The following is a 16,742-nucleotide window of genomic DNA, read 5'->3' on the forward strand; positions in this document are numbered from 1 at the left end:
AACCCTTCTTTCTGCGCGAAGCTTGAAATGAAGTTCAATGCGGACCAAATTCCCCACCTGTTTGGTTCAGAAGAAGGTCAGCATGGACGAAGGGGCCTTTTCGATGGTCTTCGACGTTCGCGGGAGTAGAGACTCATTTTTACTCACATGACCAACCAGCTGCCTGCTGTGTACAGGGCGAATTGCTTGTCCTTGAACAGAGTTATGTCGAACCACTTGACGTTTATATTCCACTTCTGGCGTGGCAGTCTTGTCCGGATCATAAAACATGAAGCAAGCAAGAGAATCCCCATTAGAAGAGCCGTGTAGCGGACTGCCCCATGGAATCCAACCTGCGGTATGAGCTTGTTCATGAAGATGGGGTAGATGATGCCGCCGAGGCTGCTGCCTGCCGTGACGATGCCGATGGCGAGGCCCCGTCGACGAGTGAACCACTGACCCACGACAACGGTGCTTGCGGTGAAAACCGCACCGGCGCCGAAGCCGAAGGTAAGCCCCTGAGACAGGAAGATCTGATAGTACTTTATTGCCAAACTTGTCATGCACAGGCCAAACACGCATAGGAAGACGCCCGGGTACAGGATGGGCGCGGGCCCGTACGTGTCGACAACGCGTCCAAAGAGCGGGCCCGGTAGCCACAGCAGCGCCAGCTGGACGGTGAAGATCCACGATATAGCGGACGGCGAATAGGTTTTGAGGTACGTCTCTTGGTATATCGTCTGGAAAACGCCGATTCTGCGGCACCAGAACTCAGCTCCCTGTTCTGCTCGGCCCCGTCTGCCGACAGAGATTGTGTTCTTGGATGTGTACGTACGCGTTTAGGAACCCAAAGGAACAGAAGAGGCAAAAGAAGGCGCCGGTGACGCAGAGCCAGCCTCTGAAGCCTTCCTCCGGGTACAACTGGGTGGATGCTGGGAAGATGTCATTGTTCTTTTCCTCGCCGGACCTTCCGTCCTCGTTGTAAGCCTTAGTACTCTCGTTATCGGTCATTATAACGCAGCTGAATCCAATATCTCAAACTCCCGACTATCTCGGAAAAAGAATTTAGTCAGCGTTCGCAGATTTTTGGAAAAAGGAGCTTCTGCGTCCATGTCCGTAACAGTTCGTCTCTGAAGCAATTTATGTACCACTTGAGGCTCGGTCTATTACAAAGGCCGGGACCATGTACCTCAACGCTCTCGAACTAAAACCCCGTCACTAGATACACAGATTTGGATCCAGACAATCCGATTGTCGCGCCTTGATTTGAGCATCGGGTTTAGATCAGCATGTATATTGCTTTGCTGGGCTTAGCGGCCCGACGGCGGCCGACAAAGACCCCGACAGTCCCACGTCCTCTTGGGCATGGTAATTGCTCACTAGGTTGCGAACGCAATGTGCTGAACAGAATTTTTATTGCCGGAACTAGATGGCCTATTCTATTAAACCCTTTTGCTCAATTTCCCCTCCGACAGAGTGTATTCGCAATGGCGGCCGACGGCGGATCTATGAATGCCGCCTCAGCCCGCCAGGCTTGCGTAGTATGTAAGACGAGGAAGAAAAAGTGCAACAAACTGCTACCTTCTTGCGGGTACTGTATACGGTCTGTCGCCCAGGAATTCATCTCGCTTAATGGAGGAAGCTAAAACGTTCGTGAAGGAAGGGATTGCAGTGTGTATACATGCCAGTCCCCCAAACACATTCTTCGGAACCTGTCAAACACCGTCATGCTGCTTCAGGTTGGGGCTCACGGCCGTCACTGGAGATTGTATCGTGTCGTAGATCGCTCGCTGCCGTGTTGTCGCAAAGATCAACCGAAGCTGAGACTGGGCAGTTCAGTGCTCCCCCATTCAATATCAAACTCAGACGTTCTGTGCTCAGTTTCTACACTGCCCGAGTTCCACGACTGAACGTGTTCGAAAGAGGTGCAATTAAGCTAATCAAGAGTATAGCCAAATTTATCTTGAGGTCTACGGCCTCATCCGTGAAACGGAGCAGTTTGTTGAGGACATCAGCACTCGCTTCTTCCAGGGATTCCATCGTCATCTGCCAATCGTCTCTCGCACTCGCTTCTACAACAACCTGATAACTTTGGGATCAACGCCAACCGCAGATTTTTCCATTTTACTCCTGGCCATCTGTCTCATTACATACAGTCCTGCAGCAGGCTGCCAGCCCAGCCAGAGCAACGCTTCCCAGACCTCCTCCAAACAAGCTCTCTACCTGAGTGCCAAATCTCTGTTCGCACAAATCCAGGTCTCCTGTTCCCCATCTGTCTCCTTGATACAAGCAGGTATTTTGTTGGCGATGTATGAGTACATAAACGGGCGACCAGACGATGCCTTTATTACCCTCGCAAGCGTCACACGGTTGGCGTATTGCGCTCGTATCCACATATGTAATGGACAAGAGACACAAATTCTGTCTGAAAGTGGCCAAACCCCCGATTCTGATCTTCTACTGCTCCATGAAGAGGCGGTGAACACTTGGTGGGGAATTGTGATATGCGAAAGGTATGTTTTACGTTGGCCGTGTTGGGCGTATTTGTCGACGCTAGATATGCTGAATGGTGTACTGGCAACAGGATCTTTCTTTGTGAAGCAGGAGTGATAGAGCAGCCGACGATAACAGTGTTTCCGGATGCCAATGCTCGATTGCCAATTGAACCTCAGGTACTTGACCACCTAGAGTCGCGAGGCCCGGAACCTCTGCCTAATATTCCTGTCTCGTGTATCACGTCGCCAAGTGTGGGCGCCTTTGGCAGGACAGTGCAAGCAGCTTGTCTCCTAGACCAGGTGCTCAAGGCTACGCTTCCTTCTACCGACATCGATTCCAGGCTGCTCCAGCTAGACAGACTGGATGCAAATCTTCAAAGCTTCTTGACGTTGATGTTGCCCAAGAGCCAGGAGCAGCCTGGTCTCTACTGCACAGTGGTGCACATTGCCATGAGGTGAGTCAAGCCACAACGCAAACCTTTTTCCGACCCTTCTCCTTTTGTTCGTCGTCGCCGAACGTGATCACATTCGACATCGCCTAACGTCGTAACAAAAGGGCCCTCTTCACCTTGCACGGGCACATCCTCGACCAGAAGCCGCAGGTCGTCCGCGCCAATTTCCAGTCGCTGGAGCAGTGGCAACAGAGGTCGCGGGAAGCCCTTGACACCGTCACGAAGATGGCGCTCGACATTCTCCAATTCCTTAGCGCCGCCCATCTCGAATCTGCCGCAACGCCGAGAATCGATGCCATGCCCCCCATGTACCCTTACGTCGCGTGCGCTGCTCTCGACCATCTTCATCACACTTCTCAGAACAAAGATGTCGCATGGCTGGCCGGAGCAGTGGACCTGCTTCGAAGATTCTTTGCCAGGTACTATCAACACTGGACCGTGGGTGAGAGGCGTGTGAAAGATCAAGCAGCTGCGGGAGAGAAAGGGGACGGTTCGGCGGCGTGACCTTGTGCTACCCGTGTGCTTGCACATCTGTAGCAGCTTCAAAAAGCCCTGCTAAGAGCACGAAAGTTCTCGTACGCATCGGGCGAGTGCATCCGTCTTTAGGTTTCTTTGAGCAATATATCTCTTGTTAACGTATGCACCTTATGACAGTATGCTATATCCCGATGCCATGACTACCTCGCTCGCAGCCTAAATCCAGTGATGCTAGAGACCACCATATTCCCGAACCCTGGTATTAGCCTCCTTCTCTCGGCTGTCCCCTGGTTGCCAAAAACAGACTGAGTGGCAAGTCCATAACGCATAATTCGAAACTACAGCGATTTTGAAAGCTCTTTTTTCAACTTCGCAAAACATGCATGAACACACTGACTTTCTCCCTGTCCACCTCGTCTTTGCCCCTTTCTCCCTTCGCCTTCTCCGCCAGAACCTCGACTTCGATTCTGCCCACTGTGCCGCGCTCCAGTCTCGCCTCGTACACAGGTCGACTTTTATCCTGGTCCTCGCCTGGTTGGTTTGCACGGGGACTCAGTCGTGATCCGTTGACGAGCACGAATATGCGGTACGCTCTCGAAGTCACACTCGGTGGCAGATACGGAATGATGTGAAATAAATACTTCGTCGCAGGGACTGTGTACGTGAAAGACTGTTCGATAAGCCGCGGATGCGCCTTGATGACTTGCTTGAAAGGTGTGGAGGTTTGGATACCCGGATGCGAGATGATGGTAAGTGTGGGTAGAATGGAATCCTTGATCGCTGTGTTACCGTTAGTGCTGCATCTTCCCTGCGACATGCTTTTGGAGAACGTACTCTGACCCTCAGGCCGCAATTTGGACTGCATGAAGTTGTTAACTGCTGGAGGTGGCTGATACTGGTTGGTCGGTGGTGGCGCAGTTTGATATATAGGAGGCTGCAATTGGGGATGGGGGCTGCCGCTAACAGGACGAGAATTCACGCCCGCAGGCGGCGGCATCGATGCTGTGCCAATGGAATTCGAGGCCGCTGTTGTCGGACGGACTGCGCTCAGCGCGGGCGACTGATCTTCAGCCTTAACACCGTTCGTCTGAACTGGAGGGGAGGCTCCAGATGCACGCCGTGCCACTCCGGGTATAGGAGTTGACACGGATCCCGACCTCGAGCCGCCGAAGGCATTTCTGTTCGCTGTCGAGCCACTTCGTGCTCCGTTCACGCTTGCAGCAACCATATCTTTTTGACGTTGCAGGGCATCGTTGTCAACTGTTATCCCTGGAGTCCCACGCTCAGTAGCAGGTGTCTCGGCTGGCGATTGAGTACCAGGGCTTTGCTTTGAGCCGAACTTGAGCTTGATAGAAGGTGCCGGTGCTGCTTTGCCGGCTCCCAAGTTCAGCTTGATCTTGGTCTGCGCTGGCTGCTCAACCTGTGATCTCGCTAATTCCAACCGTTGCTTGCAGATCTCCTCGAACTCCCCTGCAAGGTTGTACATGTCGCTACCATCCTCATTGTATTCGCGACAATTTTTCCAGATATAGCTGAGTTCTTCTTCGAGAGCGTCCCACGTCTGAAAGTCCGACTTTCCCGTCGCAGGTTCTTTGCCATGCTTGCCCCGCACACGCTTCTGAATGCCTTTTAGAGACACAGGATATTTGATGAGCTGGTAATAGTCGTGCAATGCTCGGGGAGGCAGGAAGTGGAAAGGAGTAAATATCTGCAGATCGCCACTTGATGAATGTCAGCGGACGGAAACAACGAGAGTATACAGCAACATACTCTTCATAATTGATGAGCTCCTCTAGCAGCTGTTCTTGTGCTTCCTGGAAAGTTTTCCCTGCGAAATCTGGTAATTCTTCAACTTCGCCTTCAGCATCCTCATCCGCTTCAGCCTGGTCTCCCTTGCCAGCTGGAGCAGAAGTAGTGGATACAACAGGCATCCTGACTGGTGCAGCTTTATTTGTAATCTTGAGCGATATAGGTCCGGGTGTGGAAGGAGCACCATTAGCATCGTCAGGTATAGGAGTTGGCTTCGCGACGTAGTTCCGATCGCCGTATGCCGGATTATTCCTCACAAACCAATTTGAAGCGCCTTTACGCACACGCTCGGCATCTTCGTAGATCAGTGAACGCTTGTCGTTGAAGTCTTTCGCATTCTGAACCATGCGTTTGAAGTCACTTTCAAGGGCTGTCAGGGTAGGATAAGCGCGCTGCTTAAGCTTATTCTGCGGATCCTCAAATTAGTACTCTATGTCCAGATTCTTGTCCATTTCCGTCATGGATTGAGGTGTCTGTTTCAAAGTAAGGACCGAAGGGAGGGGTTCGCTCACTTCAATTGTGTCTAGAGCTATCGGCAACTTGATTTGGTCGTAGTAGCCTGGTACTTCCTCCTGAATCACTTTATCAGCGGCAGCGAGTGGATCATCGAAGAAAAGAAACCTACGGCTTTCGGCAATGTAAGAAATGCCTCGACGATGCTCCGGCCACTATGACGGTATGTCAGTTTGCTCACAACTGTCTGCAGCAGGCGCCAAGGCCCATTCCGAATAATCAGGCCGAAGCCGTTGCTGAGAAAGTCTTACGTCTTATCTTTCGAGGCTCTAATCGTCCGCAAGAATTCCATGCCCCTCTCCGTCGTGGTCTCCGGCGTTTCCACATAACCCTCTGCCGCACCCTGTTACCACAAAACATGTTGTCAGCGCTCGGAGTTCCAGCATTTACAGTATCCGATCAAAGGGACGGCATCGATATAATGTCAAATGGAGAAACAATGGCTTTCGGGACGTTTGTGCGGCCGCATCTACCGGATCGCATCGCAGCAGCGGCATTGGTACCCCAATGTCGCGCGTCGCGGTTAGACCAGACCTTGTTAGCAGGTCTCGCATCCACCAGCAGCATGAGCGTGCACCCCTCAAAACAACGCGCAATGGTCACAACAAGCGCGGCAGAACACACAACCACGACTTGAAAAGGGAGAAGAAAGACGTACCGCGCCCTTTTGCCGTTTGGCACTCCGCGAACCGAACTCCGTGTCAGGAGGTCCAGTCGCTTTACGCTTTGTCGCACTATCGCTCATGATCTCAACGGTGTCGCATCAAGATTGCGATCGAGAGTACACGGGTCAGATAGATCGCAGAGGTCGCGAAGGAGGCGGCGATGCCGGGTAGAAATAGATGCTTCGCGTCTTGGTGGTGTCTACCGCAGTGATTGAAGTCCGCATGCCAGGGTCTATGCCTAAGGCATCAGCTGCTGCCTGAAACAGGACAAACGGCTGATGGTCACGAATCTCTCACATGCGTTTTGGGATCTTGTGATGCTCTGGCTACTTCAAAGTTTTGTTGTGCGTCCTTTCGTCTGACACTTCGTTGGTCATGTGTCTGTTTTGCTGCGGGTTTTGGGTAAGGCTGGGTAAGGTAACCATGCCTCAGTGCCAAATCACTGCATGCTTTACATTCCCGATGTGGCTTCCCCAGGCTCAACTCTCCAAAACGCATACGTGTGCACGATAAAAATTGAAAGAGTCATCAGGTCGAGAATTTGTTACCGATAAGCTCTACAGGGTCCAAAACTACCTTTGCTTGGAGGAATCAACGAGAAGGATATATATTTCGCTACGCACGAAAGTTCGCTCGCGGTTAGCCTTACGATGCCCACTGAATCCATGCAAAAGCCCTTCAATAGCCGCGAGAACGTCTCGCCAGACATGCTCAATGTCTGTAGAAACATGTCAGCCTATTCGGAAAGGAAAGAATGGGCGTATTGGTCCACATTTCTACTTTTTCCCAAGCATTTCCTTGGCGTATGCTGGGTCGGCTTCCATAGCGCGCTGCTTCGCGGCTTCCTTTTCCTCCCTAACCTTAGCGAGCACGACTTCACGGAAGATTGCACCTCGCGCGAGACGGCTCAGCCTCGGAGTCGTGTGAGCACCAGTCTTTTGCTCGGTCGAGGGTACTGTTCCGGAGAAGTTTTTCGCCGCGAGCGCCTCACCTGTGGCTTCGAGCGCGCTGGCTGGGACGTCTGCATCGCCGGGTCCATTTTCGCCCTCGTCTTCTTGCCGCTTCAGAGCTTCTATGCGGTTGGCGAGCTTGATCATCTCGATGCCGCGCCTGAGACGAGCTTTGCTGACGTAAGATCTGATTTCTGGGAGCAAATCGTGGTCGGAAGCAGTCTTGCCCGTGAGCCATACGTGTTTGAGCGCTTCCTGCCCTGCGAGTTAGCGATGTTCTGCAATTAAGGGGTCCGGTGTTGAGCCCACCTCGCTTGTAAGCCGCTCCTTAGGATCAGCCTTCAGCAATGAGCGGATGAAATTCTTCGCATCTTCGCTAACGCCGTTCCAGTACCGAGGATGGAAAACGACCTTCTCATTTCGGCACTCCTCGATGAGGTCGTTCATAGTCTCACTTCTAAAAGGCGAGTAGCCACACAGAAGCGTGTACGTGATAACACCAAGCGACCACAGGTCAACTGGCTTGCCGTGACCTTTCTTCTCCATGACTTCTGGGGCGGCGTATCCAAAGGACCCTGCCATGCTAGTCAAGACGTCCTTGTCATTGAGCATCTTCGCGATGCCAAAATCAGCGAGAACCAGGTCCGAATCTGGTTCTCGAGTGAGGTACAGCAGATTTTCAGGCTTCAGATCTGAGTTTGCATCAGCAGAGAATGGATGCGGTGGTATCGTGATGCATACTAACCTCTGTGTACGACGTTGTTTTTATGCAAGTAGTCTACTGCATCGAGCACCTGCCGAATCGTCTCTGCAGCGTCCTTCTCCGTAAATTTGCCCTTCTCGCAAATGCGGTCAAACAACTCGCCACCCGTAGCTAGCTCGGTGACGATGTACCACTTGTCCTACCGCGAAATTAGCCTTTTCTCCTCCTACATGTGGAACCTACTACTGCAAGCCTACTTTCGACTCGAACCACTCCTCAAATCTGACAATGTGTTTGTGTTTCATTTTCTGCAACATCTCCATTTCATCGTAGACCATCTGTTCATTGCCCCTCACGTTCTTCTTGAGGATAATCTTGACCGCACATTTGCCGTTGGGACCATCTGCCTCTCGAACAATGCCATATGTGCCTGCACCTAGCGTCCTGCCGAATGTGTACTTCGCCCTGTTGACATATTTCTTAGCACGTGCGACTTTGGCTGTGTGCACCGGGTGAAAGGCTGCCATACTTCTTTTCGTAGCTCTCCGGCTGGCCGTGCAGCCTGTTTATCATGTTCGTCACTGGGAATATGGTCAGTCTCGTGCCCAGTTTCAGTGCTCGGACGGGTGAAGGTACAGCTCATGTTGTGAGAAACGTGCGAGAGGCAGCCGGCTATGGAGTCTTATGTGGGGTTTCAAAGGCTCGAAGGACGGTGTTATTGTCGCAGCTATGCGCAGCAAAAGCAATACCGTGTCGCCCGTCACCGCAAGGAAACTAGAGCGGCGTGGAAGAAATTGATAGCGTGAAGTGTGGTGACACTCAATTAGCTGTTTGCAGTCTCGCCCGGTCTCGACGAGGGCGCAGAGAGATTGATGCAATCGCAGCAGCAAGAGCAGAAGGCGCGATGGCCGTTTGCACAGGTGGCTTGGGATCAGGAGAGATATACTGCAGAAAGTCCAGAGGCGCTGTATCTTCTCGCGAAGTGCTTCTCCAGCTTGACCCAGGGTGGGCTTCGGTCAGCCTTAACTTCGTTGCGGCTGGACGAGGGATACGTGCTGCGCCCCGCCAGACCAAAGGCCAAGTGGACGCAGATGATTCAACGCTTGCCGCGAAGGCACGTCCTTTGTTTGCAGTCCAACTGGATCAATCAAAGTCAAGGAGGGCTGGTGAGAGAGGAAGCTCGGATCTCAGGCGCTGGATCGCCAAAGATGATGGAGCATCTCCGCCGTTCGTCGACTCGTTTTCCGACACCACCCCAGCGACTGCGTGTTGAGGCCCCTTCAGCGCGTCAAGTCGACAGGCCCCACGCCCTGTGGCTGGTCCACGGGTAGGGGCTGCGATAGGTGGCAGCAAAGGGGAGGGGGCTGTCCCTTGGCGGGCTCCTCCCCTAGCCACCTCGCCGTCCACGCGCCGTGTCCCTGCCCATCAAAGCTGAACGCAAGATACGCCAAGTCAACTAAGTGCAGTGCACTGTGGTGACTTAGGTCAACCTGACGTGGCTCTTTGCCGCTTGCACGTGCCCGCCAAACCGTCAGCGGTCGCGGGCCTGGTCGCCTTGACACCTTGTCAAGTTTGCCAATGGCATCCAATCTCCTAATCCCTCCAGACGTTTGTCGCTGATCGAGTGCGGCCTCCACATGACCATTGGTTCAGATGTGCCAGGACCTTCGGCATGGGGGGCGCTGAGGCCGAAAATGTGAATTGGGCCGAAGACGAGTACTGGCGCAGGAGACGACTGTCGCCTGCGCAGCTTCAGATCTTTGACGTTCACCTTGCGTCCTGGGGCCGTGACGAGCAGGTTGGTCCCATTCTGGAAATAGGTGAGACTTTGTCGTCGACGTTGCTTCCGGCGCTCGGTGATCGGGACCGCCTGGCACGCGAACTACACATCGAATCCCACGGCGAGAACCGACACGAACAGACGGCATGGCGCCAAATGCTGAACGAGTATGGCTGGATGAATTGCCTCCGCTCAAAGGGCGTACAGACATCCCTCGACGCGCCAAAGGACCACCGAAAGCTACGATGGATCCACATCTCCTCCAAGTTCACCGAGTATCTACACGGCTGTCTTCTCGGACTGAGCGATTGGGCGCGTGATGCAGCCGCATGTGCTGAAAGCCTCAGACAACTTGAGCATACCGTCTATCATAATGAGCGTTTCTCGAAGCACGGGAGATATTTTGCTCCTTTCTACGATAGACTCAGTGACGCTTCTCCCGTACGTGGAGGTCCAATGCTTATCAGCGTGCCGTACCTCGACTGGTCCGCAGATGACCCAGTATGGCTCTTTCCATATAGTGATTGTATGTTGATTCATCACGCTGACGTGTCTAGCCACCTTTGCGATTTCAAATAGATCCTCGGGAGGGATATCAATCGAGCAGGTCAACTGCTCACCTTATGCGGTCCATATTGCAGCACTTCTACCGACTTGAGGATACAAGCGACAGAGAACACCAGCAGGTCTTCGCTAAGCATAAGCCCTGGCTTACTGACCGCGAATTGGACTTAAAGGTCCGTCGTTTCTATGGTCAATACCCCTCAGTCCTCAACGTGGATGAGCTCTGGATCTTGGTCATTGATGAGCGGCACGTCGTCACCTTCGCGACGAACCAGTCGTGGAAGAGCAGATGGCCACCCCTACAAGTCTCTTGGCGGATTGCCGAGGTGTCATTTCGAGGCATACGTAACACCCTGCTACTTGCAGAGGACGACCCAGAATATACGGCATATACACACGTGATCGCATGCCTTAGTGGCGCACTGGGCATCCTTCATCGCGCCTTCTGGACAGATATCACACTCTGTCTGACAGATCGTTTCGCCGGCCATCTGGGTCATCTCCAATACCGTTTGCACCGTTCCCCAAGCACAAAACTAGTCATGGACCTGCTGCAAGTGCAGGAAGAGCTTAACATCATTATCAGCGTGATGCAGAATCAGATTGAGTTGCTTCAGAACCTTGACGCCACCTGGCAAGAGATAAACGAAGCCGTCACGCGAGACCTAGATACTGCGCAAACAAATCAACAGAAAAGGAGCAGCCGTACGGCTGCCCGGGTTGTGACTCATGCGTCACGCTCAACATTCAGACAGCACTCATCCAGCACGCTCAAGGACCCTATGGCCCAGCTACTCGAAAATCTGAAGCGTGAATTCACTGATCTCGTCGAGCTGCGAGACAACTCAAACAACCTACTCAACCGCACCATCCAGCTAGTCAACATCCGGCTCGAGGATCATGGCAAGGCAATTCTGGTCTTCACAATTGTCACTATCATATTCTTACCCTTATCTTTCGTGTCGAGTTTCTTTGGTATGAACACGATCGACATTCGCAACATGACGGCTTCACAAAGCGTGTTCTGGATTGTATCGTGTAGTCTCACTGTCTGCGTTGTAGGATTTGCTATCTTTTTGGCATTCTATGGCGGTGCGATCTTGGAGGCATTTTTCACTTGGAAAGCGAACAGGATGAAGCCAAGGCGCAAGAGGATCAAAATGAAAAAGGCAAGCCCATCGCAGCAAGTGCCATTCAAGAACTTTGAGGTATTGGATAGTAATGTTGTCCGGAAATTCTTCTAATTCGGTAGATACGGAGAACTCACTGATGGTGTTTGCAATAAGAATATGATATGTACTCAAATCCTCAGCTCGCTTTTCAAAATTGCTTTCTAGGTTTCTTTCTGCATTCATGTTGGTCATCGAATGAACTATCAAGTTTCATTATGCATGTACATGCTCTATGACAAACTCCATCAGTCGTCCTTCCGGCAGGTTTCATTTTGTGCAGTTTGCTGCGTATCAGATCTTATGTGTGGGTTGTTTGCAATGTGAACGCGCGCTTGATGGCCGCCAAACGCTTGGTATCGCTGCTTTGTCAGAGAGACAAAACGTGGGCTGAGTTCTTTATTTTCATTTTCTTGAAGCGCAACGCAGGTGATGAGCTTTTAAATAAGTCATTTCAATCTGGATATTGGTGATTAAAAAGGGCCATAGTATACCTCCTGCAGGAGCCAATGCATTGACCAGTCTCAATCAAAAGGGCCGAAATTGTATTATACAAAAAAAGAGTCACTCTCATGTCCTCAAACGAGAAAGAAAAAGCCTACTCTCCCAAATAGCACCAAAGTAAACGTACCAAGACAAAAATGCTGGGCACGCAACCCGCCCACATGCTGGCCGACAATTGGCGCAGTCTGCCTCTTCCAGCTGTACGAGCAAGCTTGCATCCGCGACCTATGCTTGCATGCGCCGATGGTTCATACGTCCCTCTCGTTTTCAAGTCTCGTTCATCGTCTCATGCCGCTGTCTATGAGCTTGACAATTCCCTGTGCCCGGATATTCAAGTTACTATCAACAGGATCAACAACACTACAGACAGGGCATGTAGTGAAAAGGAAGGTTTCTGTTCAAACGAAGGGAATTCTCGTGGACGCCCGATAGTAGATTACCAGCGACGGGTTGACTCTGTTATCGACCGAAGCCTAGTGAGCCAGAACACTTCCAAACTCCGCAATAAAGACAAACCTCCATGTCCTTCAGCTGCAACAACCTCAGCGAGGTACCATCATCATCTACTCAGAAGCTCAGAGTCTTCTACCCGTGACAGTAAAGAATACTGCACATACTGGATTCGCACTGGAGAATGTGATTACGTCCAGCAGGGTTGTCGCTATAAACATGAGATGCCTTCGCTTGACCGACTCAGGGAGATTGGTTTCACGAAGGGATATCCAAAGTGGTGGCTCGAGAAAATCCAGAGAGAACGGCCGCCAGTTAGGCTACGACACGATACGAATGCTTTCCGAAAAATGTTAACGTCGTATTTCGGGCATGACTGGGGAAATTCTCCAGATATAGGAGAGCGACGAAATAGCGAAGAAACTGAGATCGTTAGTGAACAATTGCCGGAAGCAGGCACCCCAAAAACGAGGCAGAGGGTTGTGATTCAAAACACTACGGACACACTTGAAGTAGGAAAAACAGAGCCAGCAGCTAAAACCACACAAGATCCGAGCGCACCGTCTTCAGGTACGCCTCAAGGAACTAGAAACACAGGTGCAATCGATCTCTTAGGTGCGGTCGAGGACACAGATTCAGAAGGCTTACCGCCTGCTCTTGAAGCGCACAAAAAGTCTCCTCAACAAGATCCTTCTTTCCGTCGCGGCCGCTTTGTCCCACACAATGAATCCATCGGAAAAACAGTCGGACAGATACAGCGTGGGTCGCGATCTCCGTCCCCATTGCTTTTGGACACTATATCATCTGCTGATGATTCAGAGCCATCAGTCTGCTCCCAGAAAACCCAGGATGATCACAGGACACCCATCAGCACAGCTAAGCGCATTGAGGAGCTTCGGGCCGAGCTTGCTGTTCTGCAGACCAGAGATGCCGCAACGGAAAGTAAACTTCATAATTATCTTAAAGATTCCATGCGTTTTCCTCAAAAAAATCGCTCGAACGTGAGAGCAGTAAACAGCCGTACGTCCCAAAAGCAAGAACCGAGCGGTGGGAGCCGTGGAAAGAACAGCACTCGTGCCCCCGTTAGGAAAGGTCGGAAAAAGAATGGTGCAAAAACATTTCTTGAATCAGAAGAATGCACAGAGAGGAATGAGAAGGGAAAACAGTGATGTGAAGATGCAAGTAAAGACGACTTAGGAAGCAAGTATCAGGCTTTGCAAGCAGAGAATAACGTTACCAATGAATACAATGCGCGACATTCTTGTGGGCGATATTTCTTCAAACTTTTTCTCTTGTATATTTATAAAACAAGCTGTACCTTAATTCCTAGAGTAGACCTGGCGTGGAATCACTTGTCATAAGTTATGCCGCAGGCATGAGGCTGACTAAAAGGCTGATGCTGATGAGGATCAGATGTTATTGGCCAGCCCTACGACCGGTTAGCAAGATGACCATTCTGGATTTTTGTTCACATCCACTGCGCATCTACAACAACTTGATGAACATGTCTGTTCGTCCATCGTGTCTGCTTCAAGGATCATTGATGCCATTTCTGTACCCTTTCTCAAAAGCCGAACTATTCCAAGCAGCACGATATGCACAACGTTTCACCCGAGTTTCTCGTCTGGGAGTAACATGTTTGCGACAGAACAGCACCCTAGTCACGCAAGACGACGGCGATGTTGATGCAGAGTATGACCGCTTGAATCCAACGCCGGATGACTTTTCCGCCACTCCTTTTACCGATCATTGCACCATTACAGTTGAAGCAGGAAGTGGAGGCAATGGATGTATCTCGTTCTTGCGCGAGAAATTCATTGCAAATGGACCTCCCAATGGCGGCGACGGCGGCACCGGCGGTAACGTATATATTCAGGCCGTGCGTGGAGAGACATCGCTGCACAAGGTGGCTAGAAGACGTGAAGTGAAAGCGGGACGAGGCAGAAACGGGCAGGGCAGCAACAAGAATGGGCAAAAAGGGACCGACGTGGTAATAACCGTGCCAGTCGGGACGGTAGTAAGAGAGCTAGCAAGGCACGATCCGGTGACGGTAGAGGAAGAAGAATTTCTCGAAGAGGCGTTTGAAAGAAGGAGAAGAGATATGGAGGAAAAGTACGCAAGAAAGGACCGCGAAAAAAGAGCTGCCAGCGGAGAGATTGTGGAAGACGAGGACGCGGATGATGCATTTCAACTTAAACGCGAGAGGCGTACAGATCCACTCGAATTCCTTGGTCCCACGAGGAGGGACAAGTTCTTGATGTATCCTGGCGAAGACCCGTCGAGACTATGGACTGCAGAGTTACCTCGCCTACCGGAGCCTCGCCGTTCGAATCTTGCGAGAATAGCCCCAGAAGCACCCATCACACTTGATCTTGATAGTCATATGGAAACACCCGTGCTGATCGCCCCAGGTGCGATGGGTGGTTACGGCAATCCATATTTTGTAACTAAAGATCAGCCTTTGCCCAAGATCGCCACAAAGGGGGATGGCGGTGTTAAGATAGTGCTCCACCTGGAACTCAAACTCCTCGCCGACGTAGGACTCGTTGGACTACCTAATGCAGGCAAAAGCACACTGCTCCGCGCTGTAAGCAATTCACGAGCTAGAGTTGGAAATTGGGCCTTCACAACCTTGCGGCCCAACATTGGTACCGTGGTGTTGGATGATTACAAAGGACGCTCGAATCTTCAGCACTTGAGTAGGAAGAGCGGCAGGACGCGTTTTACCATTGCAGATATACCCGGTGTGATAGAGGACGCACATATGGACAAGGGTCTCGGCTTAAGCTTTTTGAGGCACATTGAACGAGCCCGCGTGCTTGCATTCGTCATTGACCTATCCGCAGGAGATGCGGTGAAGGCGCTTCAAGCGCTTTGGACCGAAGTCGCTGAGTACGAGAATCTTGGTTCGCAGAAGCACTTTGATGACGAGGAATCTCCGGTAACAGATTGGCAACCCACGTCGCCTGTCTCACCATTGAATATGGATCTCTCAGAGGCAGAAGATATCATTTTTCAAGCTGAGAAGAACCTTCCACCACTCACATTGCCCCCCATGTCAAGCAAACCATGGTTCGTTGTCGGCACGAAGGCTGATCTTCCCGATACGCAAGACAACTTTCTCAGACTGCAGCGGTATTTGCATGCCGTTCAGTCCGGAAAGGTACAGCATCCAAGTGGAAAGGACGAAGCTTGGAAACGCAAGTTGTACGCTCTGCCTATCAGCGGTATACGAGGCGAGGGGGTAAACAACATCCCAGAGGTCGTCATTGAATTGCTATTGCATGACGGGTGAGACGGAGGCGTTCGAATCCGAAGCATGCTTCGGGTTGTTAAATTTATGTACACATACACGTCCTAAAGAAATACTCTGAATCTTCTTTTACGTTTTGGTCTCATGCGCGTCCTGCTTAATTACTTCCCTCTCTGTATGCCTGACAGCGAAAAACCTGGGATCGCCAATAGCTGTGGCTTGCGCCAAAAATAAAAATCAAAGGAATAGTAACAAGACTATTGTCATCACCATTCAGCTCTTCACTGGACGTACAAGTCGGCCTCAGATGAGGCAAGAGTCGCAATGTTTTCTATTACTCATGATCACAGCTTGAATTTTGCTTGACACCTCATCTCCTCTTCTCGGCTGACATCCGTCCATGTGATTTCCGCTGCTGTGACGCAAGTAAACCCTAATAAATAGATCGCTACTTTGTGAATATTTCTTTAGGGTACGCGAATGGGTTGACAATCCCAAGGTGAAATGATGTAAATGTACGCAATGGACGCCAAAAAAAGGCTCTGGGAAGATCTCTATGAACAATCAGAGTTTATACTTCGATGTTGCCACAAAGGCCAAATGGAGCAAAGTGATGCAAGCAGCAGGAGCGAAATTTGTATCAAGTATGGGAAAGGCGATAAGAGAAGATCTACATTGGGTCGATCCGGTAAATATAGCTGAAGATGTAGTAATTCAAGACATGCACACCAGATCAAACAAATGATGTGGCCCAGGATGTTTGCCCTATAATCTCGTTTCGCTCAGTAGTGAACACAGAGTTTGCGAGGTTATTACACTGTCGTCAGGGCGCTTAAGGGCAGAGCAACGTGTAAGCCGAGGATAAAGAGGCAGGCCATGAAGACGATGGCATCATGCATGAACTTGCCGGTCAACAGCGTCGAGATGCTTTGTTCAACCTCAGCAATCGTCGACGTTGGTTCGCCCTTTCGTCCTCTTT

The 16,742-nt window shown here is 51.2% G+C and overlaps 6 protein-coding genes across 8 annotated transcripts; 4 read left to right on the plus strand and 2 right to left on the minus strand.

The window, feature by feature from the left end:
- Nucleotides 1-1,361: 1,361 nt before the first annotated feature.
- PV09_04911 lies at nucleotides 1,362-3,570 on the plus strand. 2 transcript variants are annotated; one of them, XM_016358345.1, is made up of 5 exons: nucleotides 1,362-1,582; nucleotides 1,639-1,812; nucleotides 1,932-2,492; nucleotides 2,564-2,929; nucleotides 3,031-3,570. In XM_016358345.1, exons 1-5 carry the CDS (start codon nucleotides 1,467-1,469, stop codon nucleotides 3,428-3,430), a joined length of 1,617 nt encoding a protein of 538 aa, XP_016213963.1. In that variant the 5' UTR covers nucleotides 1,362-1,466; the 3' UTR covers nucleotides 3,431-3,570. The 2 variants fall into 2 exon arrangements, with proteins under 2 accessions (XP_016213963.1, XP_016213964.1); XM_016358346.1 differs by having other exon boundaries at nucleotides 1,639-2,492.
- On the minus strand, nucleotides 3,477-6,624 carry PV09_04912. Of its 2 annotated transcripts, XM_016358347.1 has the most exons (7): nucleotides 6,384-6,624; nucleotides 5,977-6,068; nucleotides 5,838-5,880; nucleotides 5,725-5,784; nucleotides 5,174-5,619; nucleotides 4,238-5,124; nucleotides 3,477-4,183 (listed from the first exon to the last, which is right to left on the minus strand). In XM_016358347.1, exons 1-7 carry the CDS (start codon nucleotides 6,468-6,470, stop codon nucleotides 3,768-3,770), a joined length of 2,031 nt encoding a protein of 676 aa, XP_016213965.1. In that variant the 5' UTR covers nucleotides 6,471-6,624; the 3' UTR covers nucleotides 3,477-3,767. The 2 variants fall into 2 exon arrangements, with proteins under 2 accessions (XP_016213965.1, XP_016213966.1); XM_016358348.1 differs by lacking the exon at nucleotides 6,384-6,624 and having other exon boundaries at nucleotides 5,977-6,248.
- Nucleotides 6,625-6,763: 139 nt separating this feature from the next.
- PV09_04913 (calcium/calmodulin-dependent protein kinase) lies at nucleotides 6,764-9,290 on the minus strand. The gene is made up of 6 exons (XM_016358349.1): nucleotides 8,680-9,290; nucleotides 8,573-8,624; nucleotides 8,301-8,508; nucleotides 8,086-8,242; nucleotides 7,650-8,032; nucleotides 6,764-7,595 (listed from the first exon to the last, which is right to left on the minus strand). Exons 1-6 carry the CDS (start codon nucleotides 8,684-8,686, stop codon nucleotides 7,167-7,169), a joined length of 1,236 nt encoding a protein of 411 aa, XP_016213967.1. The 5' UTR covers nucleotides 8,687-9,290; the 3' UTR covers nucleotides 6,764-7,166.
- Nucleotides 9,291-9,473: 183 nt separating this feature from the next.
- On the plus strand, nucleotides 9,474-11,746 carry PV09_04914 (uncharacterized protein). Its single transcript, XM_016358350.1, has 2 exons — nucleotides 9,474-10,324; nucleotides 10,381-11,746. The coding sequence occupies exons 1-2, from the start codon at nucleotides 9,716-9,718 to the stop codon at nucleotides 11,629-11,631; spliced, it is 1,860 nt and encodes a 619-aa protein (XP_016213968.1). The 5' UTR covers nucleotides 9,474-9,715; the 3' UTR covers nucleotides 11,632-11,746.
- A 451-nt stretch (nucleotides 11,747-12,197) lies between these two features.
- PV09_04915 (uncharacterized protein) lies at nucleotides 12,198-13,679 on the plus strand (the record flags this gene model as incomplete). The annotated part of the gene is made up of 1 exon (XM_016358351.1): nucleotides 12,198-13,679. The coding sequence occupies one exon, from the start codon at nucleotides 12,198-12,200 to the stop codon at nucleotides 13,677-13,679; it is 1,482 nt and encodes a 493-aa protein (XP_016213969.1).
- A 278-nt stretch (nucleotides 13,680-13,957) lies between these two features.
- On the plus strand, nucleotides 13,958-15,895 carry PV09_04916 (obg family GTPase CgtA; the record flags this gene model as incomplete). Its single annotated transcript, XM_016358352.1, has 1 exon — nucleotides 13,958-15,895. The coding sequence occupies one exon, from the start codon at nucleotides 13,958-13,960 to the stop codon at nucleotides 15,803-15,805; it is 1,848 nt and encodes a 615-aa protein (XP_016213970.1). The 3' UTR covers nucleotides 15,806-15,895.
- Nucleotides 15,896-16,742: the final 847 nt, after the last annotated feature.

Source organism: Verruconis gallopava (assembly GCF_000836295.1).
Source record: "Verruconis gallopava strain CBS 43764 unplaced genomic scaffold supercont1.14, whole genome shotgun sequence".
Taxonomy (NCBI): domain Eukaryota; kingdom Fungi; phylum Ascomycota; class Dothideomycetes; order Venturiales; family Sympoventuriaceae; genus Verruconis; species Verruconis gallopava.